Source organism: Chiloscyllium plagiosum, unplaced genomic scaffold, assembly GCF_037043375.1.
Source record: "Chiloscyllium plagiosum isolate Xiang-an unplaced genomic scaffold, Cpla_swu_hap1 HiC_scaffold_15, whole genome shotgun sequence".
Lineage (NCBI taxonomy): Eukaryota > Metazoa > Chordata > Chondrichthyes > Orectolobiformes > Hemiscylliidae > Chiloscyllium > Chiloscyllium plagiosum.
In genome coordinates, this window is record NW_028270153.1 from 21399309 (window position 1) to 21426364 (window position 27056).

A 27056-nucleotide genomic window follows, 5' to 3' on the forward strand; every position below is an offset into this window, starting at 1 on the left:
TCTCCACCAATCTCTTATTAAGGCCTTTAAGATTCCAGTCGCTGCTGCTAATATCTCTTACTTTGACACAATCAATTTAATTTGATTGTGCCCCTGAGAGGTACTTTGGGATATTTATACACATTAAAGTTTCAAATTGTTGTTCAAATTTCATAGCAAGTAAATCCAGCTCCAAGATGGCTAGTGAGAAACAAATGTATAATTGTGCATGTTCCTGATCATCCTTCAAGGTTGGCAAAATTGGCAGCACAGTGGTTCAGTGGTTAGCACTTCTGCCTCACAGTGCCTGACACCCGGGTTTGATTCCAGCCTTGGGTGACTGTGTAGAGTTTGCACCTTCTCCCTGCGCCTGTGTGGGTTTCTGCCAGGTACTCTGCACACAGTTCAGGTTTGGAGGATTGGCCATGTTAAACTGCTCCATAGTGGGATTGAATGGGATGCTGGGTCTGATTGGGATTTTATTCGGAGGAGAAAGTGAGGTCTGCAGATGCTGGAGATCAGAGCTGAAAATGTGTTGCTGGAAAAGCGCAGCAGGTCAGGCAGCATCCAAGGAACAGGAGAATCGACGTTTCGGGCATAAGCCTGACCTGCTGCGCTTTTCCAGCAACACATTTTCAGATTTTATTCGGAGGGTCAGTGCAGACTCGATAGGCTGAATGGTCTCTTTCTGTGCTGGAGGGTTTCTAAGTGTAGGCTGTCATGTTAGTGTTTTTTGTGAATTCCTCAATTATACAGCATGAATTAGAATGTTTGGACGTCCATTTATGTCATGTTTGTGCATGTTTTATTCTAATGTTGTTTTCAAGAGAAACCTGGTTAGTGCTTTGCACAAATGGGAAAGAGGCAATAATTTACAGAAGTGTAGTATTGAACTAAAGCTTATTCATATACTCTTTATTAATACACATCTTCAAACAGTGCAACACACGTACAAAGCTCAATTATCTCACATACTATTTTAATTCAAATGAAGTCCTGCTTAGAAAACAAAAACTGACTTGGATAAACAAATGAAAACAATCTTTCAGTCTTAGTAATCACTATATGCTCTGTTGTTTCACAAATGAAACATCATCTGTAACTGTACAAACTAGAATTATTAACTCCAGACATGTAGAAAAGAGTTCTAGTTTTAGAGAACAAAATCGTAGGGGCTTAAGTAGCTAAATGTGATTGAAACTTGTGGCAATTGCAAGTTTATAAACTGAGTGAGAAAATTTATTCTAGACGCTTGGGCATCACGGCCTGTGAAGGCTCTTACTGGGTTGGGGTGGTAAAGCAAAACTGTGCCTGATTAAGTAAAACACCCCAATGGCAAAACTATAAAACAAAATCCATAAAATACCAAAATATAATTAGATTGAGAGGAGTTGGTACTGGTAAGAGAAACCTTTTTCTCTTTGATGGTAACATTTTCAGGTCAGCTATATACCATGGGGCAAAAGTGGAGCAAAGCTCAATTCTGACAATGAACTGGAGCTGTACTCTGGAAACATCTGGTAGCCAGTGCTGTACCTGTTTCCAATGCTAGCCTGTTTGAATACGATTGCCATTTTAAAAGGGAGGGCTTTTGCGTTGCTATACCAGGAGAGAAAACCAGTAAGACTGGTGAATGATTCATACTGGTCTGCCTCACCTTGCATATGTCAGAATGTAGCTCCAGTGTAACCAGTACATTCACCTCCAGGTATAACTGTTTTTTTTACTGGTTTCTCCCTCTTGACTGAGTAGAAAATTACAATATGTCATTTCCCAACATATATTTTTGCCATAAAATAGGGAGAAAAGTTTCATATCTTAATGCTGATTTGTGTTCAGCTTTATGCTGTGTCAGTACCCTCACCTCATACTCATTGAAGGAACCAAATTGAAACTGCTCAAACACAGCTCAGGCTGCATTCTTCCATCTGCTTGAGACGGTGTCACTTTTGTTTGGCCACTTACCTGATTTGAACCAGGGACCAAAAATGAAAGAATAGATTTGATTACATTCCCTACAGTATGGAAACAGGCCCTTCAGCCCAACAAGTCCACACTGACCCTCTGAAGAGTAACCCACCCAGAGCCATTCTCCTATGCTATATTTACCCCTGACTAATGCACCGAAAACTATGGCCAATTCACTTCACCTGCACATCTTTGGATTTGGGAGGAAGCCAGAACACCTGGAGGAAACCCATGCAGACAATGTGCAAACTCCACACAGACAGTCACCCAAAGCAGGAATTGAACCCAGGTCCCTGGTACTGTGAGGCAGCAGTGCTGACCACTGAGCCACCATGCCATCCCTAAACTCCCTAATCAACCTGTTGAGAGATGTTACAGCACACCTCTGGAGCAGATGGGACTTAAACTCAGGCCTCCTGACCCAAAGGTAGGTACAATACCACACCAGGAGAACCCTCTGAATTACTTGAGATTTTTCTTCAATTGAATTCACATTTTATCATCAGCTATGGTGAGATTTGAACCCATGCTCTCGAGACATTTACAGGGGGGTTTATGAATTCCTAGTCCAGTGACATTACTACACCAACTCCTCCCTGTTCAGAATTGCTTTATTTTTAATTTAATCACCACCAACTCAACAGTGTGAAGAATTAAACAACAATTTACAAGCACTGCCTGCCTCTCTTCTGACTCACTGCATTTATTTGTTTTTATCTCCAGAAGTACTCTTATACAAAATTGAACATTTTGTTCCTATCACCAAACCACGGTTTCTCATCTAATAATCACCACCAGTAAATCACCAAATTTCTAATTGAATCATTCATTTGCAAAGCCTCTAAGGACAATGCAGACCATCAAAAGTAATGGAGGAAAGGAGAGAGGGAAAGAGACTGAATTAAAATAAAATTGGAAGGGAAGATAAAACACTGTACCCCCTTTAGTACCCACTTACTCTAAAGGCATCGAGATTATAGGTGGATAACGTTTATTTCCTATCCAAGGACACCCGGGTACAAATATAGTTGTGGAAGCGGGGTTGACAGTCAGCGGCCCTGACCCTTCCACTGCCTGCTGTCTGGACCTGTTAATGGTGCTGATTCACTTTATGTTAATGGTGCTGATTCACTTTATATTAATGGTGCTGATTCACTTTATGTTAATGGTGCTGATTCACTTTATATTAATGGTGCTGATTCACTTTATGTTAATGGTGCTGATTCACTTTATATTTTTGGTTCAAAATAAAGTGCAGCTGCAAAAAATCTAACTTGCTAAAAAGAAGTGACAGGAACTGCTGTACAATGCAAAGGGTTTCATTGACTACAGGGAACTGGAATAAGGAAGAGATACAATAGCAATGAAGAGACACTGGTGTGTCTGCTTGAGCAAATCAGGTGAGGGGCTATCTTGAACACAGAAGCAAGATACTGCTGAGGCTGGCATCTTAGAATAAAAACCCTAAAAAATACTAACAATGCTCAGCATGTCTGGCAGCATCTATCAAGAGAGAGACAGGTAACATTTCGGCTTATGTGCTTTTCTCGGTAACATTTCACATCGCTTTGTGCGAGTCTGTTATTAATATTGATGTGGAAATTGTTGGTAGTGAGTACAAGAAGGCTGTTTGAGTGTCCCTGTGTTTCAGAGTGACGTAATAATAGGTCTGGGGTGTCATGACATTCGGGTGGCTGAAAAAGCTGCAACTCTTTACCTGGAAAATTGGGCTCCGTGGATACTATTTACTGGCTACCTAGGAAACCATACTGTAGGTAAGAAACAATATTTCTTAAACATATGCAGATAAAACAAGGGGCAGAATCATTTTTTCACCAAGAGACTAAGCTTGGAGAAGGGCCTAAAAGCAGGGAATATTTCTGCTTGTAAATGGATCGAGCTTTCTTGGACAATTATATTCCTCTGAGCCCATTACTGACTCATATGCAGGAAAGATGCTGAATTTTCAAGAGAAGGTGGACACGAAGCTCTTACATCCCCAACCACCATCACCACTATCTGCTGGGCCCTACCAGCTCCAACTTCCAGGCACCATATTTTTAAAAGTACGTGGAGAGCAGTTCACTTTCTGCAACCCATTACACAATCTCTGTTCATCTTCATCTCCACCCATCCCAGGTGATCTCACTTACTTGGAACAAAGGCACCGCTATGGTTTGTAACATCTCCCATCCTGGACATTAAATAATATAATACTCCAGTGTCACAAGAAGGTCAATGACCTGGTGCACTTTACCAGGATCGCAATGTTTCATGCCCCTGTAAGCGAGGGTTAGCTTTGTAAGCTTGCCCCTGCAGAAAACTGCCACACACAAGTTTGGTTACCAGGCATCTCCACCTTACGCCACCATGTTACTGGCTGTTACACCTCTGCCAAGGCTCACAGCTAAAACAAAAAAAGGAGCTACAACACTCAGTAGCTCACAGCTCACTGACCCTTCGCCACAACTAGCAGAATGTACATGTCTGATAACTTTCCAACAACTAAACCTCAACAAAACATGGCTTCAGGATGAACACCTCACAGATACCTCCGGTTACTGCAGCTTATGATTCTGTTTTGATTTGGATCAACTCTGGGTCTCCATTGACACTGGAACACCTTTTACTCCTATTTCCCCCACTAACCACTTTCTTCTTACTTGTAAAGCACATAGACAATCACAGCTCTGGGGATGAACTCTTCAAAGTGTTCACATACCTACACTAATATCTCTAAACACTTCTGACCCTTGTGATGATACTATGGCTTTAAGAGGTATATTTTGTCCTTTGTTTTGAAGAGAGTGTTTAAGTCAGAAGTACAGAGCAGTTTATGCAGAGCCATTAGAATAAACAGTTTGTGAGGTCTTGGATTTCTTTTTTATAGTTAGAACAATAGAAGCAGCATGAATGGGTGGGATCAAACTTTCACAGAAACAGGAGTTTTCATTTCGTTAGCGGTTGTTGCTGGGGTCTTGAAGTTGTGGGAGTTGTTTTTCCTCTCTTGCTTACAGCTCAAAGCCTCGGGTTATCTTACTGCTGCTGGAGTTGCATGTGAGACAATCTGTTTGTCTTTGTCAGGGTGTGTTTATGGGACATAATTATACTGGAACAGTTAATTACTAATAGATACTGGATCTATTAATTGGTTAAGCATTTTGATAGAATGATAGCTTAGACAATTCTTTTCTTTATTTTTTTTCTTTTGTTGTATTTTAACTATATTGTATGAATAAAGTGTGTTTTGCTTCAAACCAGGTAATTTGACCAGTCGAATTGCATCTGGAATACAACACCTTATGCTTACCTTTAAAATAAAATAAAGGTTCAAATCTAGACTATCTTCTTAATATATTTTGGTCTGGTTCATAATACCGTCTCCAGGTGAAGAATGCACACAACCTGCAGAAATATACCCAAGCAAGGGGAGGGAGAACTATTGGGGAGGGTCATTGGAGTAGCAAAGGGGATGTAGGGCTTCACATTCCCTTTGAAGAGCAGGGTATCCAGCTGTCTAGGGAGGCCACATGTGCCAAAGGGGATTTTGGATGTCTAGAGCTGACTAGTGAGAAAGCCTCAACGCAGCTATTCCCATTGCCAAATAGCAATGTCTGAATAAAACCTCACAACACGAATGAGTCTTTATTTTGCTACTCAGTATATGGATACCCTTTTCCTAAGCCATCTTTACCAGCACCTCACTAAACATGTCAGAGAGAATGTCATGACCCTCAGAGAGTGCAAGACCTTCCTCCTCACCCTCCACCAGCACAGAATCACTCAGCTCAGTGGGTAATGTATCTAGGGTCACATTCTGATGAGCACTGAGATAAGCCCACAGGTAGAGCTTATCCTTGATATGACCCTGTGATTCACACACTCTGTCCCACTAGCCTGCTCGACAATGCTGAAGACTCATTCCCCACTTCATATATACTGCAGCTGCAGTCCCCTGAGCCTCAACTCTTTGCTTCAGTTGCTGCTATTCCTTCCTTCTTCCCATCCTCCTCCTGCTTAACCTTAGTCATGCTATTACAGCTGCTGAGCTTTAGATTAGATTACATTACAGTGTGGAAACAGGCCCTTCGGCCCAACAAGTCCACACCGACCCGCCGAAGCGAAACCCACCCATACCCCTACATTTACCCCTTACCTAACACTATGGGCAATTTAGTATGGCCAATTCACCTGACCCTGCACATCTTTGGACTGTGGGAGGAAACCGGAGCACCCGGAGGAAACCCACGCAGACATGGGGAGAACGTGCAATCTCCACACAGTCAGTCGCCTGAGGCGGGAATTGAACCCGGATCTCTGGCGCTGTGAGGCAGCAGTGCTAACCACTGTGCCACCGTGCCGCCCACTGAGCTGAGTTGGACAAACATCTGGCAGGAAAATACTGATCTGTGAAGAAATATCAGGAATGCAATTAATATTTTCTGTCTGAGACCTTGACATTGTCATTATACCCATGGATCCTCAGCAGGGTGAAAGCCTGCCTGATGGCAACTGTCCATGTTGAAGTACGTTTTGCATGACCCCTGACTGGTTTGTCCCTTTCTGATGGTGCCATGTAAAAGATATTTGCAGCCTTGTTCTGTACACCTTCCTCTAGAAAATGTCTTCCCCTTCATAACTGTAAAATAAAACAAAGAACTGTGGATGCTGTATATCCGAAGCAAAAAAGAGAAATTGCTGGAGAAACTTGAGTCCAGTGACCCTTGCTCTGCTTTCTCTTCACATATGCATCCCATTTTCTTTCCTCCATTGCCTAGTATCTTCCCATTGCTGCTAACAAGTTCCAACAGTATCTCCTGACTCCTCCTAAAGATTCACATTCTGTGCATGAACACCTAGTGAAATGCTTTGCCAATAAAAAAGATGGCTGCAGCAAAATAAGTATGAGTGAACTGGAAGGAATGACACCTCTGGCAGTACTGGCAGAGGTACTGCACGTGTACAGTTTGCACATGCATACTGAGAGAAGTTTGGGGGTGTCAGCAGCCTCTTCAGTTCCATTCCCTACTTTTCTTTCCCAGCAGCCCACTTTTCTATGAAACTTTTCTGTTGATCCCCCTTTTCAGTAGAGTCCCGTTTCCACTTCAGAGCCTTTTTCATTGAGCTCTCCTTGTCTGCCCTAGTCCGTTAGATGGTATCAGCCAATATGGCTGCCTCACTTGTGAGTCCAGTCATCCTTCTCCCCTTACACTACAGTCTGCTTTTAAGAGCTACAGCAAGCAAGGCCACAGATAACTGAGACTTCACATGAGCTGGTGGACCCTGTTAAGCTTCACCCAATACACAATGAATATTTGCATAATGAAACAGCTTGGTCATGATGAAGCTAAGCAGCTGAACAAGTTCCTACTCATCAGAGGTTGGGGAAGAAGTCCATGCCTCCAGGTACAAGCTTTATATGGGTCGTCTGGTATATGACCAACATGTCTTGGCTAACAATACTGTGCCCATTAATATACAGAGGAACATCATTTATCCGGTATTCAATTAATCGAATTTTGGATTATCCAAACAAGATCGCAAGGTCCTGATGCGTGGCTAACTATATTATCTGGCATTGATTATCCGGCATTCGATTAATTGAGCGAAATACTCACCACCCGTGCCCTTTGGATAGTTGAGGTTCCTCTGTAATTCCTTGGACTGGAATGTCACTGAGTATTCATGGCATGCTAACAAATGCAGGAGACGTTCTGAAATTTGATCACCTGATAGGTTCTGAAAACTTAATCCCCAATCTTTATCCTGGCATTTGGAAACTGAAATTTTGCCTCCCACCCTATTAATTTGCCCACCTCCTTGCCTGCCCATCCCTCAAAAAGCTTAGGGTAGAACCAGAAGATTCTGCCCATTGTGTTTCTGTTGCATATATTGCATCATTTTTTTTCTGGCATTACTATATCTTCTGCTGTCGTTCATAGTTTGATGTAGCAGCCTTATGACTTTGCATTTACAATTAACCTTTTGTGTTCGTAAGGGCTATATTTGAAAGATATCCTTTGGGAAAATTTTGTTGTGCCTCTTCAAATTCAACAATGTAAAGATAAACATACTGAAATTTCCACTCTTCATAATTTGGTAAATACATTAGCTTTGACTTGCATTTTATAAATGGATTTGTTACATGTTCGTGGAACATAAAAAAAATTGAGAATGGGAAGAGCCAGCCATTAAATCTGGCTGCATCCATTTGTACCGCAAATCCAGTGGAGGGCGGCTGTACAGGACGTTAGTTAGGCCTCTGTTGGAATATTGTGTGCAATTCTGGTCTCCTTCCTATCGGAAAGATGAAAGGGTTCAGAAAAGATTTACAAGGATGTTGCCAGGGTTGGAGGATCTGAGATACAGGGAGAGGCTGAACAAGCTGGGGCAGTTTTTAGGGTGAGAGGGGAAAGATATAAAAGAGATCTAAGGGGCAACTTTTTCTCGCAGAGGGTGGTACGCATATAGAATGAGCTGCCATAGGATGCGGTGGAGGCTGGTACAATTGCAACTTTTAAGAGGCATTTGGATGGGTATATGAATAGGAAGGGTTTGGAGGGATATGGGCTGGGTGCTGGCAGGTGGGACTAGATTGGGTTGGGATATCTGGTCGGCGTGGACAGGTTGGACCAAAGGGTCTGTTTCCATGCTGTACATCTCTATGACTCTATGATTCCAATTTCAACACTTCTCCATTTCTCGCACCTGCACTAGACATCAGGCTGTTTGTTCATTTACAGGCCCAGCATCAAGGACTTCAGTTTCTGTGCAGGTATCCCTCCCAGCTGCCCTCCAGTCCTCACCCCACAGCCATTACAACTAACTTCTAGCTGATGACAGCCCTTTCTGCAGAGAATAAATAGATGGTGAGCAGGTGACAATCATCCCAATCTAAAAGGCATTTTCACAGTCACAGACCTACTTGATTGGACTATGTTACCAGTTATGTTCACCTCCCTTTTCTGTACTGCTTTCAAGTGAAATATGTGGAAAGTTGCAGTTTTGACCCCTGATTATTCAACGAGATAAAGGTGCAAGGGATAGTGTTCTGTCTTGAAGGGTAAGCAAAGACTTTTGTCTATCCTTTCAGTGCAGTTCAGACTGCACTTAGATTAGACACTAATTACGAAAAATGGTCATCAATACAAAATCCTATACTAATATAGTAGTGAAGCAAATACCTCCTTGCTTTAAATATTCAAATATTAACATGTCACACTGAAGAAAAAGTACAAAAGTTTTAAATATGGAATCCAAAAGTTTATCAGGAAGACACAGAATCACAGAAGCCTTAGGATGCAGAAGGAGGTCATTTGGCCCATTGTGTCTGTACTGATTCTCCCAAAGAGCATCATCAGTGTCATTCTCCTGACTTTTTCCAATCCCCTTGCACATTGTTTCTATTTAAATAGTCATCTCTTGAATGCCTCAATTGAATCTGTCTTCCCCACACTACCAAGTAGTGTATTGCTGCCCCGAGTCACTCATTCTCTGAAAGAAAGTTTTCTCTCACATCATATTTGTTTCTTTAGCAAATCACTTTAAATGTGTCATCTTGTTCTTGATATTTTTACAAGTGGGAATAGTTTCTCCCAATCTCCTGTATCCAGTTTCTTCCTGATTTTGAAAACTTTTATCCAACCTCATCTCAGCATTCTTCTGTTCAACAAGAACAGTCTCAACATCTTCAATCTGTCCTCATAACTGAAGCTCCTCATTTGCGATTTTTGAGAAAATTTGTAGCTCAGGTTTAAGTTTGCTGGCTGAGCTGGAAGGTTTGGTTTCAGATGTTTTGTCACCATGCTAGGTAACATCATCAGTGAGCCTCTGGTGAAGTGCTGGTGTTATCTCCCAATTTCTATTTATGTGTCTTGGTCAATATCACCAGCGCTTCATCAGAGGGTTACTGATGATGCTACCTAGCATGATGACGAAACATCTGAAAACAAACCTTCCAGCTCAGTGAGCAAACTCACAACCTGAAGCTTCTCATCATTGGAATCTTTCTTGTGACTCTCTTCTGCAGTCTCTTCAATGCGTTCACATCCTTGCTATAGCGTGGCATCCAGAACTGTACACAATACTCCAGCTCAGGTCTAACAAATGTCTTGTACAAGTTCAGTACCACCTTGTTCATGTATTCCATGCCCTTATTAATAAAGCCCAGAATGCATTAATTGCTCTTTTAACTATCCAGCCAATTCCAGTGATCAATCTGTACACATACCCAGGGTCTCTGCTCCCGCTCTTCTTTTGTCCCTCTTTTGCAGTTATGTGTTCATGTTCTTCCTTTCAAAATGCATGACCTCACATTTCTCTGAATTCAACTTCATTTGCCTCATATCCTCCCACTCTGTCATTCTTTCTATACCTCTTTGATGTTCTACATTGTCCTCCTTACCGTTTACAATGCTTCCAATTTTTGTATCATTTGCCAGCTTTGAAGTTGTTCCCTGAACACCCAGGTCTAGATCATTAATATACAATGGGACATTGTATATCCAATTTGAACAATAACCTGGGATGGAATTCAATGATGCTCAAGTTTCTGAACAGCTGTTTTCAAGAAAACCCCTGCAGCTCTAAGGCAGACTCATAACAGGGTCAAATGAAATTAAGAACTGCGGATGCTGGAAATCTGAAACAAAACCAGAAATTGCTAGAGAAACTCAGCAGTTTTTAGATCAGAGTGGTGCTGGAAAAACACAGCAGGTCAGGCAGCATCCGAAGAGCAGGAAAGTCGACATTTCGGGCAAAAGTCCTTCATCAGGAATAGAGGGTGGAGAGATAAATGGGTGGGGGTGGGGCTGGGGAGAAGGTAGCAAGAGTACAATGGGGGTGGGAATGGAGGTGATAGGTCAGAGGGGAGGGTGAAGTGGATAGGTGGGAAGAGAGATTGGCAGGTAGGATGGGTCATGAGGACAGTGCTGAGCTGGAAGGTTGGAACTGGGGTGAGGTGGGGTGAGGGGAAATAAGGAAACTGGTGAAGTCCACATTGATGCCCTGGGTTTGAAGCGTTCTGAGGTGGAAGATGAGGCGTTCTTCCTCTAGGCGTCAGGTGCTAAGGGAGCGACAGTGGAGGATGCCCAGGACCTGCATTTCCTCAGCAGAGTGGGAGGGGGAGTTGAAATGTTGGGCCACGGGACAGTGGGTTGGATTGGTGAGGGTGTCCCAGAGATGTTCCCTAAAGCGCTCTGCTAGGAGGCGTCGAGTCTTCCCCATTGTAGAGAAGACCGCATCGGGAGCGACGGATACAATAAATGACATAGGTGGATGTGCAGGTAAAACTTTGATGGATGTGGAAGGCTCCTTTGGGGCCTTGGATGGTGGTGAGGGAGGAGGTGTGGGCGCAGGTTTTGCAATTCCTGTGGTGGCAGGAGAGGGTGCCAGGATGGGAGGGTGGGTTGTAGGGGGGTCTGGACCTGACTAGGTAGTCACGGAGGGAATGGTCTTTGCAGAAAGCAGAAAGGGGTGGGGAGAGAAATATATCTCTGGTGGTGGGGTCTGTTTGGAGGTGGCGGAAATGTCATCGGATGATGAGGTTTATGCAAAGGTTGGTGGGGTGGAAAGAGAGGACAAGGGGGGTTCTGTCCTTGTTACGGTTGGGGGGGTGGGGTTTGAGGGCGGAGGGGCGGGATGTGGATGAGATGCGTTGGAGGGCATCTTCAACCACGTGAGAAGGGAAATTGCGATCTCTAAATAAGAAGGCCATTTGGTGTGTTCTGTGGTGGAAGTGGTCCTCCTGGGAGCAGATACAGTGGAGGCAGAGGAATTGGGAATAGAGTATGGCATTTTTGCAGGAAGTACGGTGGGAAGGGGTGTAGTCCAGATAGCTGTGGGAGTCGGTGGGTTTGTAAAATTTGCCTAGAGAAACTCAGCAGGTCTGGCAGAATTAACTTTGCGAGTCCAGTGACCCTTCTTTAGAACTGAAGAACTGAAGTTCTGAACAAGAGTCACTGGACTCAAAACATTAACTTTACTTCCTCTCCACAGATGCTGCCAGACCTGCTGATTTTCTCCAGCAGTTCTTGCTTTTGTTTCACAAAAGGGTCAAAAGCTTCACAAATGTTATCCTATTGGACTCTTCACATTTTTGTGAAGAAGATAATAAATTCACTTTATCAATTATATTCAAAATTAACACAATTAATAAATAAGCTAAGAAGATTAAGGTATACTGGGTTTTGTCAAATAGGCCAAAAAGAATGCAAGAGTTTATTCTGAACATAATTAATGTTACATTTATGATGAAGCCTTGGTGAATTATTTAGGTATACACTTTAGCTCAGCAGTAGCTGTCTTCTCTGAGGAAGGAAGTTATGGGTTGATGTCCTACCTCAAAAAGTGCAGTATATAACCTCGGCAGGCACTTCTATGCACTACTGAGGGACAGCTGCACTGTCTGAAGTGCTATGCTTAAATTTAAACAGAACATTTCTATTCCATCTTAAGTGGATGGAAGAGATCCCATGAACTATTTAAAAAAAAGAAATGTAGTGTTATTTTAATGCCGTGGCCAGTATTTAGCTCTCAACAATATCAAAACAAATCTGTTTATTCATTCCTTTGTTGTGTGTGGGAAATTGCTGTGCACAAATTAATAGATGCATTGCCCAATATTATAGATGTCACTACATTTCAAAAGAATGCCATTGGTTGTAAAGCAGTTCAGGATGTCCTCTTGTACTAATGAGGACCAATAAATGGATAGTTCTGTTTTACTGTTTTTGTGGATTCCATTTTTATTGTTTCAGAATATATTTGTCGTTGCAAATTTATAATCAATCCCATTGAGAACAATATGCATTAATAATATGATTTTAAATTGTAAACAATATTTGCATTGATAGAGGCAGGTAGCACAAACAAAATTAAAATTAAAATTGTTTATATAAGATATTTTAATAACAGAAAATTGTTTAAATATTTCGTTTACAGTTATGAGGGTGAGTAAATCTGTTGAATGACTTTCTGCCTTATTAAGCTCCAGTGAAGCAGTTTAACATAGAAACATAGAAGATAGAAGCAGGAGGAGGCCATTCGGCTCTTTAACATAGAAACATAGAAGATAGAAGCAGGAGGAGGCCATTCGGCTCTTTAACATAGAAACATAGAAGATAGAAGCAGGAGGAGGCCATTCGGCTCTTTAACATAGAAACATAGAAGATAGAAGCAGGAGGAGGCCATTCGGCTCTTCGAGCCTGCTCTGCCATTTATCATGATAATGGCTGATTATCCAACTCAATGGCCTAATCCTGCTTTCTCCCATAATCTTTGGTCCCATTCGCCCCAATTGCTATATCTAGCCACACTTTGAATACATTCAATGTTTTGGCATCAACTATTTCCTGTGACAATGAATTCCACAGACCCACCACTTTTGTGATGTTTCATCTGTTAAAGTAAATTCAAGTTGATTCTGTTGTTGATATAACTCAGATATTCAGTACATTCTATAAAATATGCTTCATTATTAACACTGGAATTCAGGTACCACTGCTTTTATTCATTTATACTTAGAATCATAGAATTGTTACAGCAGAGAAGAAGGCCAGTTAATTTGTGTCTTTACTGTCTCTTCCAACAATCAGTTTACATAATGCCTGACCTCTCCCCATATTTTCTGCACGCCCCTTCTCCAGGTATTTAGAATATTCCAAACATGTATAAACATTTACAGCACAGAAAGAGGTTACTCTGCCCATCACATCTGTGGCTACTTGAAATATAGTTTTAAACTTTTAAAAAATTATTGTTACAGTAACAGTGATGTTAACTGATGAATAATGCAGCCATCTATTTCCTTCTTGTTAATGACATTTCGAAACTCATTCCTCTTACTTGTTATCATAAATATGATTTTTAAAAACAGGAGTGTGGCATCAATCAGAGGCAGATGTTTTTGCTGAAACTGCCACTAAATTAGGTGTGCCAGCTGACAAGATCATACTGGAGAAAAAAGCCACTAATACGGGCGAGAATATAAGGTTTGCATATCAAACTCTGAAGGACAACAACATTCCAGGTACAGAACAGCCTGACCATTTATTATTCAGTACATATTTCTTGTGGAGATTGAGTGATACAATGATTCAATGCTATCCTTTCAATGGCCAGGAATTCCAGATCAAATGTAGACAGACTGTTGAGATGATGTCTCCTCATTCTGATGACTCTAAGGACTCTATATGGAATGAACTGGTGCAGTCTCTTCCATATCGGAATTAAACAAAGTTCAAATTGTCAAACTGGTAGGATTTGAACTCACATCTCTTTGGATGATTGGATGAATAGTCCAGCAGCTTAGTCTAGTTACCTCACCCATGACACTGCTGAACCTGGAGAAAGTCAACCATATTTTGACCTAAATTATTACCAAATGTGGTTTTGTAAGGGGAAATGGATCATAAGGGAAGAGTAGTTCAGGCCATTGGTGAGACACACCTGGATAACATGTAATTATTAAAAGAGTCATAGAGATGTACAGCACGGAAACAGACCCTTTGGTCCAACTTGTCCACGCCGACCAGATGTCATAACCTAATCCAGTTCCATTTGCCAGCACTTAGCCCATATCCCTCTAAACCTTTCCTATTCATGTACCCATCCAAATGCCTTTTAGATGCTGTAATTGTACCAGCCTCCACCACATCCTCTGGCAGCTCATTCTATACACACACTACCCTCTATGTGAAAAAGTTGCCCCTTAGGTCCCTTTTATATCTTTCCCCTCTCATCCTAAACTTATGCCCTCTCATTCTGGACTCCCCCATCCCAGGGAAAAGACCTTGTCTATTTATCCTATCCATGCCCCTCATGATCTTATAAACTTCTATAAGGTCACCTCTCAGCCTCAGACGCTCCAGGGAAAACAGCCCCAGCCTATTCAGCCTCCACCTTTAGCTCAAATCCTCCAACCCTGGCAACATCCTTGTAAATCATTTCTGAGCCCTTTCAAGTTTTCACAACACCCTTCCAATAGGAAGGAGACTAGAATCGCATGCAATATTCCAACGGTGACCTAACCAATATCCTGTACAGCTGCAACATGACCTCCCAACTCCTATAACTCAATGCTCTGACCAATAAAAGAAAGCATAGCAAAGGCCTTCTTCACTATCCTATCTACCTGCGACTCTACTTTCAAAGAACTATGAACCTGCACTCTCTTTGTTCAGCAACATTCGCCTGCACATTACCAAAGTGTACAAGTCTTTCTCTGATTTGCTTTTCCAAAATTCAGCACCTCCCATTTATCTAAATTAAACTCCATTTGCCACTCCTCAGCCCATTGGTCCATCTGATCAAGATCCAGTTGTAATCTGAGGTAACATTCTTCGCTGTCTACTACACCTCCAATTTTGGTGTCATCTGCAAACTTACTAACTATACCTCCTATATTCACATCCAAATCATTTATAAGTGACGCAAAGCAGTGGACCCAGCACCGATCCTTGTGGCACACCACTGGTCACAGGTCTCCAGTCTGAAAAACAACCCTCCACCACCCTCTGTCTTCTACCATCGAGCCAGTTCAAGAGGGGCACACTGTCATAAGGGACAAGTCAGGGAAGGTTCAATAAGTTGGTTTCTGGGATGAAGTGGTTGATAGATGAAGAAAGTTGAACACATTGGACCTTCACTTGGAGGGGAAAATAGAACTAGGGGAAACATTTTGAGAATAAGGGGTTTATTCTCATTTAAGATGGAGGAGAGGAGGACTTAATCTTCAATCCTCTTTCACAGAAAGTTGTGGATTCTAAATCATAGAATCATAGAGTTTTACAGGACAGAAGGAGGCCATTTGACACATCCAATCTGTACTGGCTCTTGAAATAGCTACTGATCTTGTCCCATTCTCCATCTCCTTAGCCCTCTAAATTCATCACTTCCAAATATATGTCTAGCTCTCATTTTAAACCTCATGGTTGAATGTATTCAATGTTGAGTTAGATTTTTTGATCATCAAGCGATTCAGGCCAACAGGAAAGCAGAGTTGAAGGCTTGGTCGGGTTATCCATAACAACATAAGAAGTAGAAACAAGTGTAAACTATTTGGCCCCTCAAGCCTGTTCCACCACTCAATAAGATTGTAGCTGATTTTATTTAATAATGGAACAGGGTTGAAGTGTCTAATATCATATTTGAGATCCAAGTAAATGAATAATATGTCCAAAATCACTCCAAGGTTGCCTGGTATAAGATATTACAGAGGTAAAGTAGAAAAAGAATCTGCTGAGATGAAGTTTTAGGCCACATTTTCTCTGTCAGCTGTCAGAATCAGAATTGTCAATCCTTTCCCATTGAAGAATTTGTTTACAATTCCGTATCTGGAGCACTTAAAAATGAAATTGTCCCTAATTGCTGAAGAAGAAAAGTAGGAGCTCAGTTTTGTTGAAACAAAGGCAAACTACTGCAGAGGTTGGAAATCTGGAACAAAAAGAGATAATACTGGAAATAATGAGCAGGTCAGGCAGCATCTGCGGAGAGAGCAATCAAGTTAACATTTCGCATTGACAACCCTTCAAGGGAAGATAGAAAGTAAATTACTGAAAAAACTGTGAAGATCTCTTCCATTTGCTTATGGTCCCTATCTTTGAACCTTAATTTCAATGATTGTTGAAATCTGGAATCCTTTTGCGGACACGATTTGAAGTGTTGTCAAGTGCACTTGAATGAGTGCAGTGAAAAGTTTGATATGTCACCTCTCAGCGCCATCTTAGGTACAGGGTACCTAGGTACAGATAGTGTTGTTACAGAGTGAAAAACATTGATTGCGTGGGAACAGTTGAAAAATTCCAGAATGATAGTAAGTGACCATAAATACTTAAGTTCCGGTCTGTGCCCACCAGGCCCAGACCATGAAGCCACGGTGCCTCCATGAACCAGCCTCCATCCAGGACTCGCTCTGCCACCACTCTGGGACCTGGCCCGTTCAGTCTGCTCCACCGTGGGACTCCTCCGTTCACTCCGCTCCACCGTGGGACTCCCCCGTACACTCTGCTCTGCCGTGGGACTCGGCCTGTTCATTCCGCTCTGCCGTGGGACCCACCCGTTCACTCTGCTCCGCCGTGGGACTCAGCCCATTCATCCCACTCCGCCATGGGGCTCAACTCATTTACTCTGCTCCGCTGCAAGAATCAACCCTGTGCTCGCTTCGCTCCTTGATTCAGTCTGTGGGGGGGGGGGGGGGGGGTGGGGAGAAATGAAAATCTCTGAAAAGCAGAAATAAAGAAAGAAATGGGAAAGGGATTGGCGCACAGAGGAACTCCAACTGGAGCATCCGACTGTGCTGCCATCTTGCCAGAAGTTCTCAGTTCTTGACCAACTTTCAAGATTAAGTTGTTGTTGGCTTGGTGGCATGTTAGGGAAAGTGGTTGCAAAATTCAAGCCTCAGTTGGTGTGAGGAAGGGATTGTAATAACACAGAGAGAGACATAGATGAAGGAAAAACCTCATTTAAAAATGCATCATTTGGACTGTACTGGCAATTAAAAATTGTAATGCACTAATTTGATGAAAGACATAATTCTAAGTACAATTCCTAATTTTCGTGAGAGAATTGTGATTTTCTTTCCATTTGCTTTACTCTTTTAAACTTTGTTCCTCAAAATGCAACACACTACCTAGTGGGAACATTCTGCAAAAACAGCCCCTGCTGCATCAGGAAGTTAATCTTTCTTTTTCTCTATCTAGAAGACCCTGTGCCTGCTCTGAGTGAGATTATCAATTAGCACTCAATTAGAGTTTTGCATTCAGCCCCATGCCCTGGGGCTGCTGAGAGCGAAGGAGTGTGTGGACAAGGTCAGCAATGTTCTCATGGATTTGCTCGTGGACTTTACATTTTTCAGACGTATGTGTCCCATTAAATAGGAGGAAGTGGAGGGAGGTGGGGGGGTGGGGGCAGTGGAATTTGGGAGCCTGGCTATCCACTTTTTTCTTCATTCCTCTCCATGTCCAGGTAGCCCTGAGAAAGAAATGTGAGGTGATGAATATTGACCACACAGGTGCTGCTGGGAACAGAGTCTCTTCTAAGCTTTAGTGGCAACATCATGATTCAATTGGGAAAGTTCCATTTGCTTGGATCGCATTACTTTTAATTTGATTGGAACATATATTTATTTCCAATATTAATGGTGCCCTAAAAGGAGCCTGTGTTATGATGATACTGTAGACCTTTAAGTAATTATTTGGAGAGCACTCACACAAACCCACTTCATAAAGTTTGTTGCACAGTTGGAACAAGTTCAGAAATAAAAAGCTAGCGTCTAATGCAATAACCCACCTAGTTTGCAAGCTCTCAGCATTGCTTAATTAATGGATCCATTCCTCATTCCCAGTGGAAGGATAAACAGAACAAGAACAAAGACTGACAGCAAATACCTCACCTAGACAACAACGAGGAGAAAGTAGGACTGCAGATGCTGGAATCAGAGCTGAAAATGTGTTGCTGGAAAAGCGCAGCAGGTCAGACAGCATCCAAGGAGCAGGAGAATCGACGTTTCGGGCATGAGCCCTTCTTCAGGAAAATGAAGAAGGGTTTTTCCTGAAGAAGGGCTCATGCCCGAAACGTTGATTTTCCTGCTCCTTGGAGGCTGCCTGACCTGCTGCGCTTTTCCAGCAACACATTTTCAGCTCTAGACAACAACAAGGACTTGGTACTGGATCAGTGGTGCTGGAAGAGCACAGCAATTCAGACAGCATCTGACGAGCAGCAAAATCGACGCCCTGAAGCGTGGAGAAATAAGCTAGAGGAGGGTGGGGGTGGGGAGAAAGTAGCATAGAGTACAATAGGTGAGTGGGGGAGGAGATGAAGGTGATAGGCCAGGGAGGAGAGGGTGGAGTGGATAGGTGGAAAAGGAGCTAGGCAGGTCGGACAAGTCCGGACAAGTCAAGGGGACAGTGCAGAGCTGGAAGTTTGAAACTAGGATGAGGTGGGGGAAGGGGAAATGAGGAAGCTGTTGAAGTCCACATTGATGCCCTGGGGTTGGAGTGTTCCGAGGCGGAAGATGAGGCGTTCTTCCTCCAGGCATCTGGTGGTGAGGGAGCGGCGGTGAAGGAGGCCCAGGACCTCCATGTCCTCGGCAGAGTGGGAGGGGGAGTTGAAATGTTGGGCCACGGGGTGGTTTGGTTGATTGGTGCGGGTGTCTCAGAGATGTTCCCTAAAGCACTCTGCTAGGAGGCGCCCAGTCTCCCCAATGTAGAGGAGACCGCATCGGGAGCAACGGATACAATAAATGATATTAGTGGATGTGCAGGTAAAACTTTGATGGATGTGGAAGGCTCCTTTAGGGCCTTGGATGGAGGTGAGGGAGGAGGTGTGGGCACAGGTTTTACAGTTCCTGCGGTGACAGGGAAAAGTGCCAGGATGGGAGGGTGGGTCGTAGGGGGGCGTGGACCTGACCAGGTAGTCACGGAGGGAATGGTCTTTGCGGAAGGCGGAAAGGGGTGGGGAGGGAAATATATCCCTGGTGGTGGGGTCTTTTTGGAGGTGGCGGAAATGTCGGCGGATGATTTGGTTTTTGCGGAGGTTTGTAGGGTGGAAGGTGAGCACCAGGGGCGTTCTGTCCTTGTTACGGTTGGGGTCTGAGGGCGGAGGTGCGGGATGTGGACGAGATGCATTGGAGGGCATCTTTAACCACGTGGGAAGGGAAATTGCGGTCTCTAAAGAAGGAGGCCATCTGGTGTGTTCTATGGTGGAACTGGTCCTCCTGGGAGCAGATACGGCAGAGGCGGAGGAATTGGGAATACGGGATGGCATTTTTGCAAGAGATAGGGTGGGAAGAGGTGTAATCCAGGTAGCTGTGGGAGTCGGTGGGTTTGTAAAAAATGTCAGTGTCAAGCCGGTCGTCACTAATGGAGATGGAGAGGTCCAGGAAGGGGACGGAGGTGTCAGAGATGGTCCAGGTAAATTTAAGGTCAGGGTGGAATGTGTTGGTGAAGTTGATGAATTGCTCAACCTCCTCGCGGGAGCACGAGGTGGTGCCAATGTAGTCATCAATGTAGCGGAGGAAGAGGTGGGGAGTGGTGCCGGTGTAATTACGGAAGATCAACTGTTCTACGTAGCCAACAAAGAGACAGGCATAGCTGGGGCACATATGTGTGCCCATGGCTACCCCTTTGGTCTGGAGGAAGTGGGAGGATTCAAAGGAGAAATTGTTAAGGGTGAGGACCAGTTCGGCCAAATGAATGAGAGTGTCGGTGGAAGGATACTGTTGGGGACGGCTCGAGAGGAAAAAACGGAGGGCTTGGAGGCCCTGGTCATGGCGGATGGAGGTGTAGAGGGATTGGATATCCATGGTGAAGATGAGGCGTTGGGGGCTGGGGAAACGGAAGTCTTGGAGGAGGTGGAGGGCGTGGGTGGTGTCTCGAACGTATGTGGGGAGTTCCTGGACTAGGGGGGATAGGACAGTGTTGAGGTAGGTAGAGATGAGTTCAGTGGGGCAGGAGCATGCTGAGACAATGGGTCGGCCAGGGTGGTCAGGCTTGTGGATCTTGGGAAGGAGGTAGAACCGGGCAGTGCAGGGTTCCTGGACTGTGAGGTTGGAAGCTGTGGGTGGGAGATCTCCTGAGGTGATGAGGTTCTGTATGGTCTGGGAGATGATGGTTTGGTAATGGGGGTGGGGTCATGGTCGAGGGGGCAGTAGGAAGAGGTGTCCTCGAGTTGGCGTTTGGCTTCAGCGGTGTAGAGGTCAGTGCGCCAGACTACCACTGCGCCCCCTTTATCCGCTGGCTTAATGGTGAGGTTGGGATTAGAGCAGAGGGATTGGAGGGCTGCGCATTGTGAGGGTGAGAGGTTGGAGTGGGGGGAGCGGGGTCGACAGGTTGAGGCGGTTAATGTCCCGGCGGCAGTTGGAAATGAAGAGGTTGAGGGAAGGTAATAGGCCAGCGCGGCGTGTCCAGGTGGATGCAGTGTGTTGGACTTGGTTAACCAGAATCCCTACAACAATTCCATTCATTGTTGCTTCATCCTTTGTTGCTACAATTGGGAAGTTTTGAAGACCGCTATGGTCACCTACACCATGAAATGTGGTACTTAGCCATTGCGAACAAATAAATTATCCACCCATTGTTGGATTGGGGCCTAACCAGAGCTTTGTATTTGGGTTCAGTGTAGGTTCGCTGCTTTTGTACTCAATACCTCTATTTATGAAGCCCAAGATCCGTTGATGTTATTACAGCATAAGTCAGATCCCAGACTGAAATCTGATTTGATAGATCATATTTTCCATTCTTTGGTTTTGCTGAGGTAGTCACTCACTTAAACAGAGAACACAATGCTGCTGATTTGAACTTAACAATGAAATAGAAGTTTATTATGCAAAAGATATGAAAATAAAATAGAGTAAACCAGACTATTTACCTGTGACACGCTTAATGATTTTGAAACACGTTTCATAATATCATCGTAGAGTCATAGAGTTATAGAGCACAGAAACAGACCCTTCAGTTCAACCAATCCATGCCAACAATAATACCAAACTAAACTAGTCCCTTCAGCCAGGTCCTGGCCTGTATCCCTCCAAAACGTTTCCTATTCATGTACCTATCTAAATACCACATTCACAACTTCCACAGGAAGTTCATTCAACACACGAACCATCCCCTGTGTAACAAAATTGCCTCTCGTCTTTTTTTATTCTCTCTCCTCTCACCTTAAGAATGTGCCCCTTAGTCATGAAATCCTCCATCCTAGGGTCCTAGGGAAAAGACAATATCATTAATGCTATACCTCATTATTTTATAAACTTTTATCAACTCGCCTCTCAACCTTCTATGCTCCAGTGTAATCCCATTAATCCCAAAAGCTCCTTCTACAGTAATCACACCAGAGACAATTCTCTTCTTTATCATGCCTGTAGGGCTTATTTCAATTATGGCTTTAAATCCCAGTCTTGTTTCTGATAGTTTCTTTCTGGAGTCTTAATGCAAATGATCTTCAACCGTCTCAGCTTCAAACATCCATTTTAAGGTATAGTCTGGAACTTTTACTAAACTCCGTACATTGACTAAAATCTGTTTCTTAACAATTCCAGGTAACTCCCCTTTTCAGGAACAATTGCATTACATTTCCAGCTTCAGTCAAGACTTCTGCAGAAAGGCCCAAAATGAAATCAAATTATGGTGTTTCCTCTGATCAAAAGAAAAGAATAATAATCCCTAACTTCTGAACTGGAACCTGATGCACAACTATTTACTTCCCCACTCATAAATTCTCCCAACGTGAGCGAAGAAAACATTAGTTTCCACGAAGACTTTCTCACACGCTGTGTTTTAAAAGAAATTACCATGCTACAGAAATACTTACAAGTTAATTATTAAACCTCCTCAAACATCTGATACTTTTGACTGCGGCTCTGCTGCCCTTAGTTAAAAATCACACAACACCAGTCCAACAGGTTTAATTGGAAACACTAGCTTTCGGAGCACCACTCCTTCATCAGGTGGTTGGACCATAAACTGGTGTTGTGTGATTTTTAACTTTCTACACCCCAGTCCGGCACCAGCATCTCCAAATCATTTGCTGCCCTTGATTACCAGCTTCAATACTTGTATTGCTTCAGTGGAAGTATTTGGGTACTTTTGTAAAAAGGCTATGTAATTACAGTTTGTTGTATGGAAATGTTTTGTCAATTTTCTGTTTAATTCCAGCAAAGAGGATTATTCTAGTTCAACAGCCTTTTATGGAACGTCGGGTTTATGCTACCTACCTTAGACAGTGGCCAGAAGATAAAGAAAATGTACAGGCCATAGTCACTTCACCAATGATGGAAATGGATGAATACCCAAACAGTCACGTGGGTAATATGGACAACTTGATTGGGTACATGTTAGGTAGGTTGGGATACCCAAAGAGTTGTACTGAAATTTCAGGCTCAAGTAACTTCTTGAAAAGTATTTCCTGTTATTCTATGATCATTATGTTGCTTGCATAAGTTTTGTTATATTCATATTTAACGTGAGCCAACAAGAACTTTCATGTGCAGTGTGGCAAGATATCAAAGGTTTTCAACCAATGTGTGAGAGCAGACCTTTTTAGTTTCTGGGAACTGAATGTTGATCTCTGTCCCCATGAGAAAATGGAACTAATTGTACCTTTAAATCTTGATTAATAGATTTGCTCATAAACCTGTGGATTAAAGAATTTATTTCATTTGTGAAAAAGACCTCTGACGGAATTTAATGTCCCCCTCAGAGGAGAGAGTTCGGAGGCAGGGAGGCCATTGGTCGAGTGGGGGCAGTGCAGGGTGGTGATCCCCATTGCACCCACCCCGACTGCATTCTCATACAGTCTTCAGGTGACTTTCCTGCCTGGAGGCCATTTGAGGTGTTAAGTGACAGCTTGAGGAGTCCCATCCTGCCATCAGTAGCATTCAACAAGTGCCAGGTGGGGATGCCATCTGAGAAGTCACATAGAGAGCCCTCCTATGTTTGGTGATGGCCTATCAGGGAAGGAGAGGTGGGGGAAGTGTATCAGTCATTCATTGCACTTTTTGACCAATCGGGCACCCTGCATCAGGAAGGGGCATCCAAGTTGAGGAAACATCCTCCCCCTCTCCTCTCTGCCCCATCCCCCTCCCTCTCTCCCAATGATATCCTTCCTGTAGTTTCCATCTCGCCTATGCTCACCTCTATTTGGGTATATGTTGGTGATCCTCATGGCATGCACCACTCATGGCACTGGAAAGCTGCCAGCCTCTGATTGCCCATAGTTCTATATAGACTTCTGCCCCAAGATCCTGATTAGCTCCTAATAGCAACAAGAGCCTGCCACTGGTTCTCCAACTGATAGGCAAGACCCCTGTCACCCACATTAAAGAAATTATCTTTTCCCAAATTATCTTCTATTATTTTGTTTTATGGTGATGATCACATTTTACAATTTAATCATTTTTTGTTTCAAGAGCTCTAACTTGTTCACAAGTCTGATGTGCAGCTTTGTATCAAATGCCTTTTGGAAGTCTATGTTAGTTCACGTCAACTGCATTGACCTGTTCCACCCTGTCTGTCTGGATAGGTCTCAGTGGTATGCTCTTCAGAGGGGCGTGGTGGACCTACTTCCTTTGTCAGCCATTGTTGTATTGTCCTCCCTTAGTGTGTTTTTCCTTCATCAGGATGAATTTCTGCTGTGCGTCTTAAATTACTCCCAGAAAATCCTGCCTTTGCTGCTTCGCTGCTCAGCTCCCCTTCAATCAACTCTGGCCAGCTGCTCCCTCCTGGCTTTGTTGTTCCCTTAATTCAATTGTAATAGCACAGCATCTGATTCCAGTTTCTCCTGCAGGGTGAATTCTATCATATCTATCAGAACCCTAGGGGTTCCGTTACCTTAAGTTCAGAAATAAAGTCTACCTCATCACACATCACCAAATCCAGAATTGCCTGTTCCCTAGTGGGCTCTACCACAAGCAGCTCCAAATAAAATCTCATAGACATCCCATGAATTTCATTTCATGGGATCCACTACCAATCTGATTTTATCCATATTCAAGTCCACCATGATTATTATAATAGTGCCTCTCTTACATGGCTTTTCTGCCATTCATCCTGACTAATGCTAGGAGGTCCAATCAGGTTTTCTGTCCTTTGCAATTCCTCAACTCTACCCACATATGTGCTACACTTTCTGATCCAATATCTCCTTTTGCTCTCAATTTAATTTCATTTCTTACTAATGAGGCAATCCTGCCCCCTCTGTTCATCTACATCTTCTCTTAATAGGGTCCAAGTCTTTACCTCCCATCCTTGATTCCCTTGCAGCCACGTCTCTGTGAATCCCATTACATCATACCTGTCGATTTTAGTCAATGCTACCAAGCTACCATTTCCTTCCTTTACTAAACATCTTGTATCCAAGAACATTTAGCACCTAGTTCTATCCTGCTTTGAGCCAGAAATTTGTTATACACACAGATAACTTAATTCAACTTGACAATCTGCACCTGCAACTGACACCAATCTCAGTATATTCAATCTATGCACAGTAACCTTGACTTGGACTTCATTACTTTCTAACTTTACTCTGACCTGTTAACTCACTGTTCTGTATTCTGGTGCTATCTATTTCTCCCTGTATTCTGTGGTCCTTGGTGTTCTTCTCTGGGATCATCTTCTGGTTCCCACACCTCTGCAAGTTAGAATAAAACTTCCCAGCAATACTAACAAAATGCCTCACAAGGAAGGTTTGATTTAGCACTGCTGCCTCACAGTTCAACTCTCACCTCGGGCGACTGTCTGTGTTTGCGTGGGCTTCCTCCAGGTGCTCCGGTTTCCTCCCACAGTCCAAAGATGTGCAGGTTAGGTGAATTGGCTATGCTAAATTGACTGTAGTGTTAGGTGCATTAGCCAGGGGTGAATGTAGGGGACTGGGTCTGGGTGTGTTGCTGTTCGGAGGGTCGGTGTGGACCTGTTGGGCCGAAGGGCCTGTTTCCACACTGTAGTGAACCTAATCTAATCTAATCATTTAGCTGGCCGACAAGAAGAAGGTATAAACAGACTGAGCCAGTGAGTGACAGAAAAATATCTGGTTGAGCTTAGATGGGAATTGTTAAGTCCTATTTAAGTGACAAATTAAGGAAAGATGTTTTATCTCAGCTTTCAGGAGGTGCTTAAAGCATTTAGCATCCAGTTAATTACCTACTGGCATGTGGGTAGACATGATGACTAATTTGTGCGCAGCAAGATTCTGCAAACAATAATGATTCATTCACCTGCTTTTGTTTCTACAGGTTAAGGGGAGAATGTTGGTAAAGCATTGAGTTAATTCCTTGCTTCTTTTTGAAAAACATTCTGGAATTGTTTGTCATGGAAGAGGCAGAATTGCTTCATCTTAATGCTATATCTACTTTAGCTATACATTAGAACAGCATTATAGTTCAACTTTAAGTTTGTTAATACGTTTCTCTTCAGCTGTTCTGGAACGAATTCGAGATTACCCAAAGAAGGGTTTTCAAGTGGAGCAAGAAATCTTCCCTGAGGTTTATGATGCCCAACGGAAGCTACTGCAAGCTGGTTACCAACCAAAATAAACTGACTGAATACCAGAAAAAAAAGATGGTATCGCTTTAACTTTTATAATTGAAAGGACTTTGCAACTTTCCACCACTGTATTTTTTGCAAAATTGATTTTTTTTACTGAAATAATAATCTTTAAAGGAAGATATGAGATTTTAAGTAAATGATCAAAAACTATTTAACTATATTAATCTAGATTTTTGTATTTGACTTAAAGGGATGGATTGCCTGGTTTCTGTATTTGTGGAGCATTGAGATGGAATCATTAGATTTAATGGTTAACCTAACATTTCACTTCTTTACTGGGCTCGTCCACCTCATTTGTACATGTGAGTGGAAATGGAAATTCTACTGCCATTATTTACAGCACTCAAACAAACTTGAATCTAAAGTGTTCACAACAAAAATTATCCCAGTACTAAACATAGAATTGGGTCTGTTGTTAAGTGTCTTCTCCAGCATCTGTCTGGCCAACGCCTTGAGAATTGTCTGAGCCGGAATCTAGGCCAAACAAATATGGAAGCTATAGGGCCAGCATGAATTTGGTTTTTAGCTGGCACATGACAAAATGAAAAACCTTTAAATTCTTTAAATGCAAAAGTTTAATTTGAACTTGGGTATAAGTGCCAACTTGCAAGTTTCTTTTCACAGCCTAGAATGTCCCAGATTAAGAAGTTGTTTTGATATACCTGCTCAATCAGTGGCCTTATCTAGCGGCCAGATTGCTCCATAAAGCACAAATCATAATTGATCTATAAGAGTCAGTGGTGACCAGAAAACTCTTCAATATTTTCACTTTCATTAAGTTGAAAAATGAACTAATAGAGGCTGGTAATAAAGGAAGGTAGAAAATATTTATGTTTTAAAAGAGATATTTAAGTTTATGGGAGATTATTCATAAATAATTAAAGAGAAAGGACTTTATTTTAAGGTGCGTTTATCATATTTAGTTTGCTACAATGGTAATATTGTAGTCATAAATTTACCCTTGGTACTTGAGTGACACTTTTAGAGTTTTGTGAAATCACACTGCATCACCTGATTTCTTCTTAAAACAGGCTGACCCTGAGAGAGCCAGGGATTCTGAGTTTTAGG

General features: G+C 42.8%; 1 protein-coding gene across 1 annotated transcript in view; it reads left to right on the plus strand.

Annotated features, from left to right (window-relative positions):
- LOC122560219 (uncharacterized) overlaps window positions 1–26795 on the plus strand; it is a 36354-nt gene extending 9559 nt beyond the window's left edge. Inside the window, exons 3-6 of the mRNA XM_043710650.2 lie at window positions 3599–3722; window positions 13823–13975; window positions 22602–22784; window positions 25857–26795. Coding sequence (XP_043566585.1) covers window positions 3599–3722; window positions 13823–13975; window positions 22602–22784; window positions 25857–25975 — 579 coding nt within the window. The 3' untranslated portion in view covers window positions 25976–26795. The remainder of the gene's footprint in view (window positions 1–3598; window positions 3723–13822; window positions 13976–22601; window positions 22785–25856) is intronic.
- The last annotated feature ends 261 nt before the right edge of the window (window positions 26796–27056 follow it).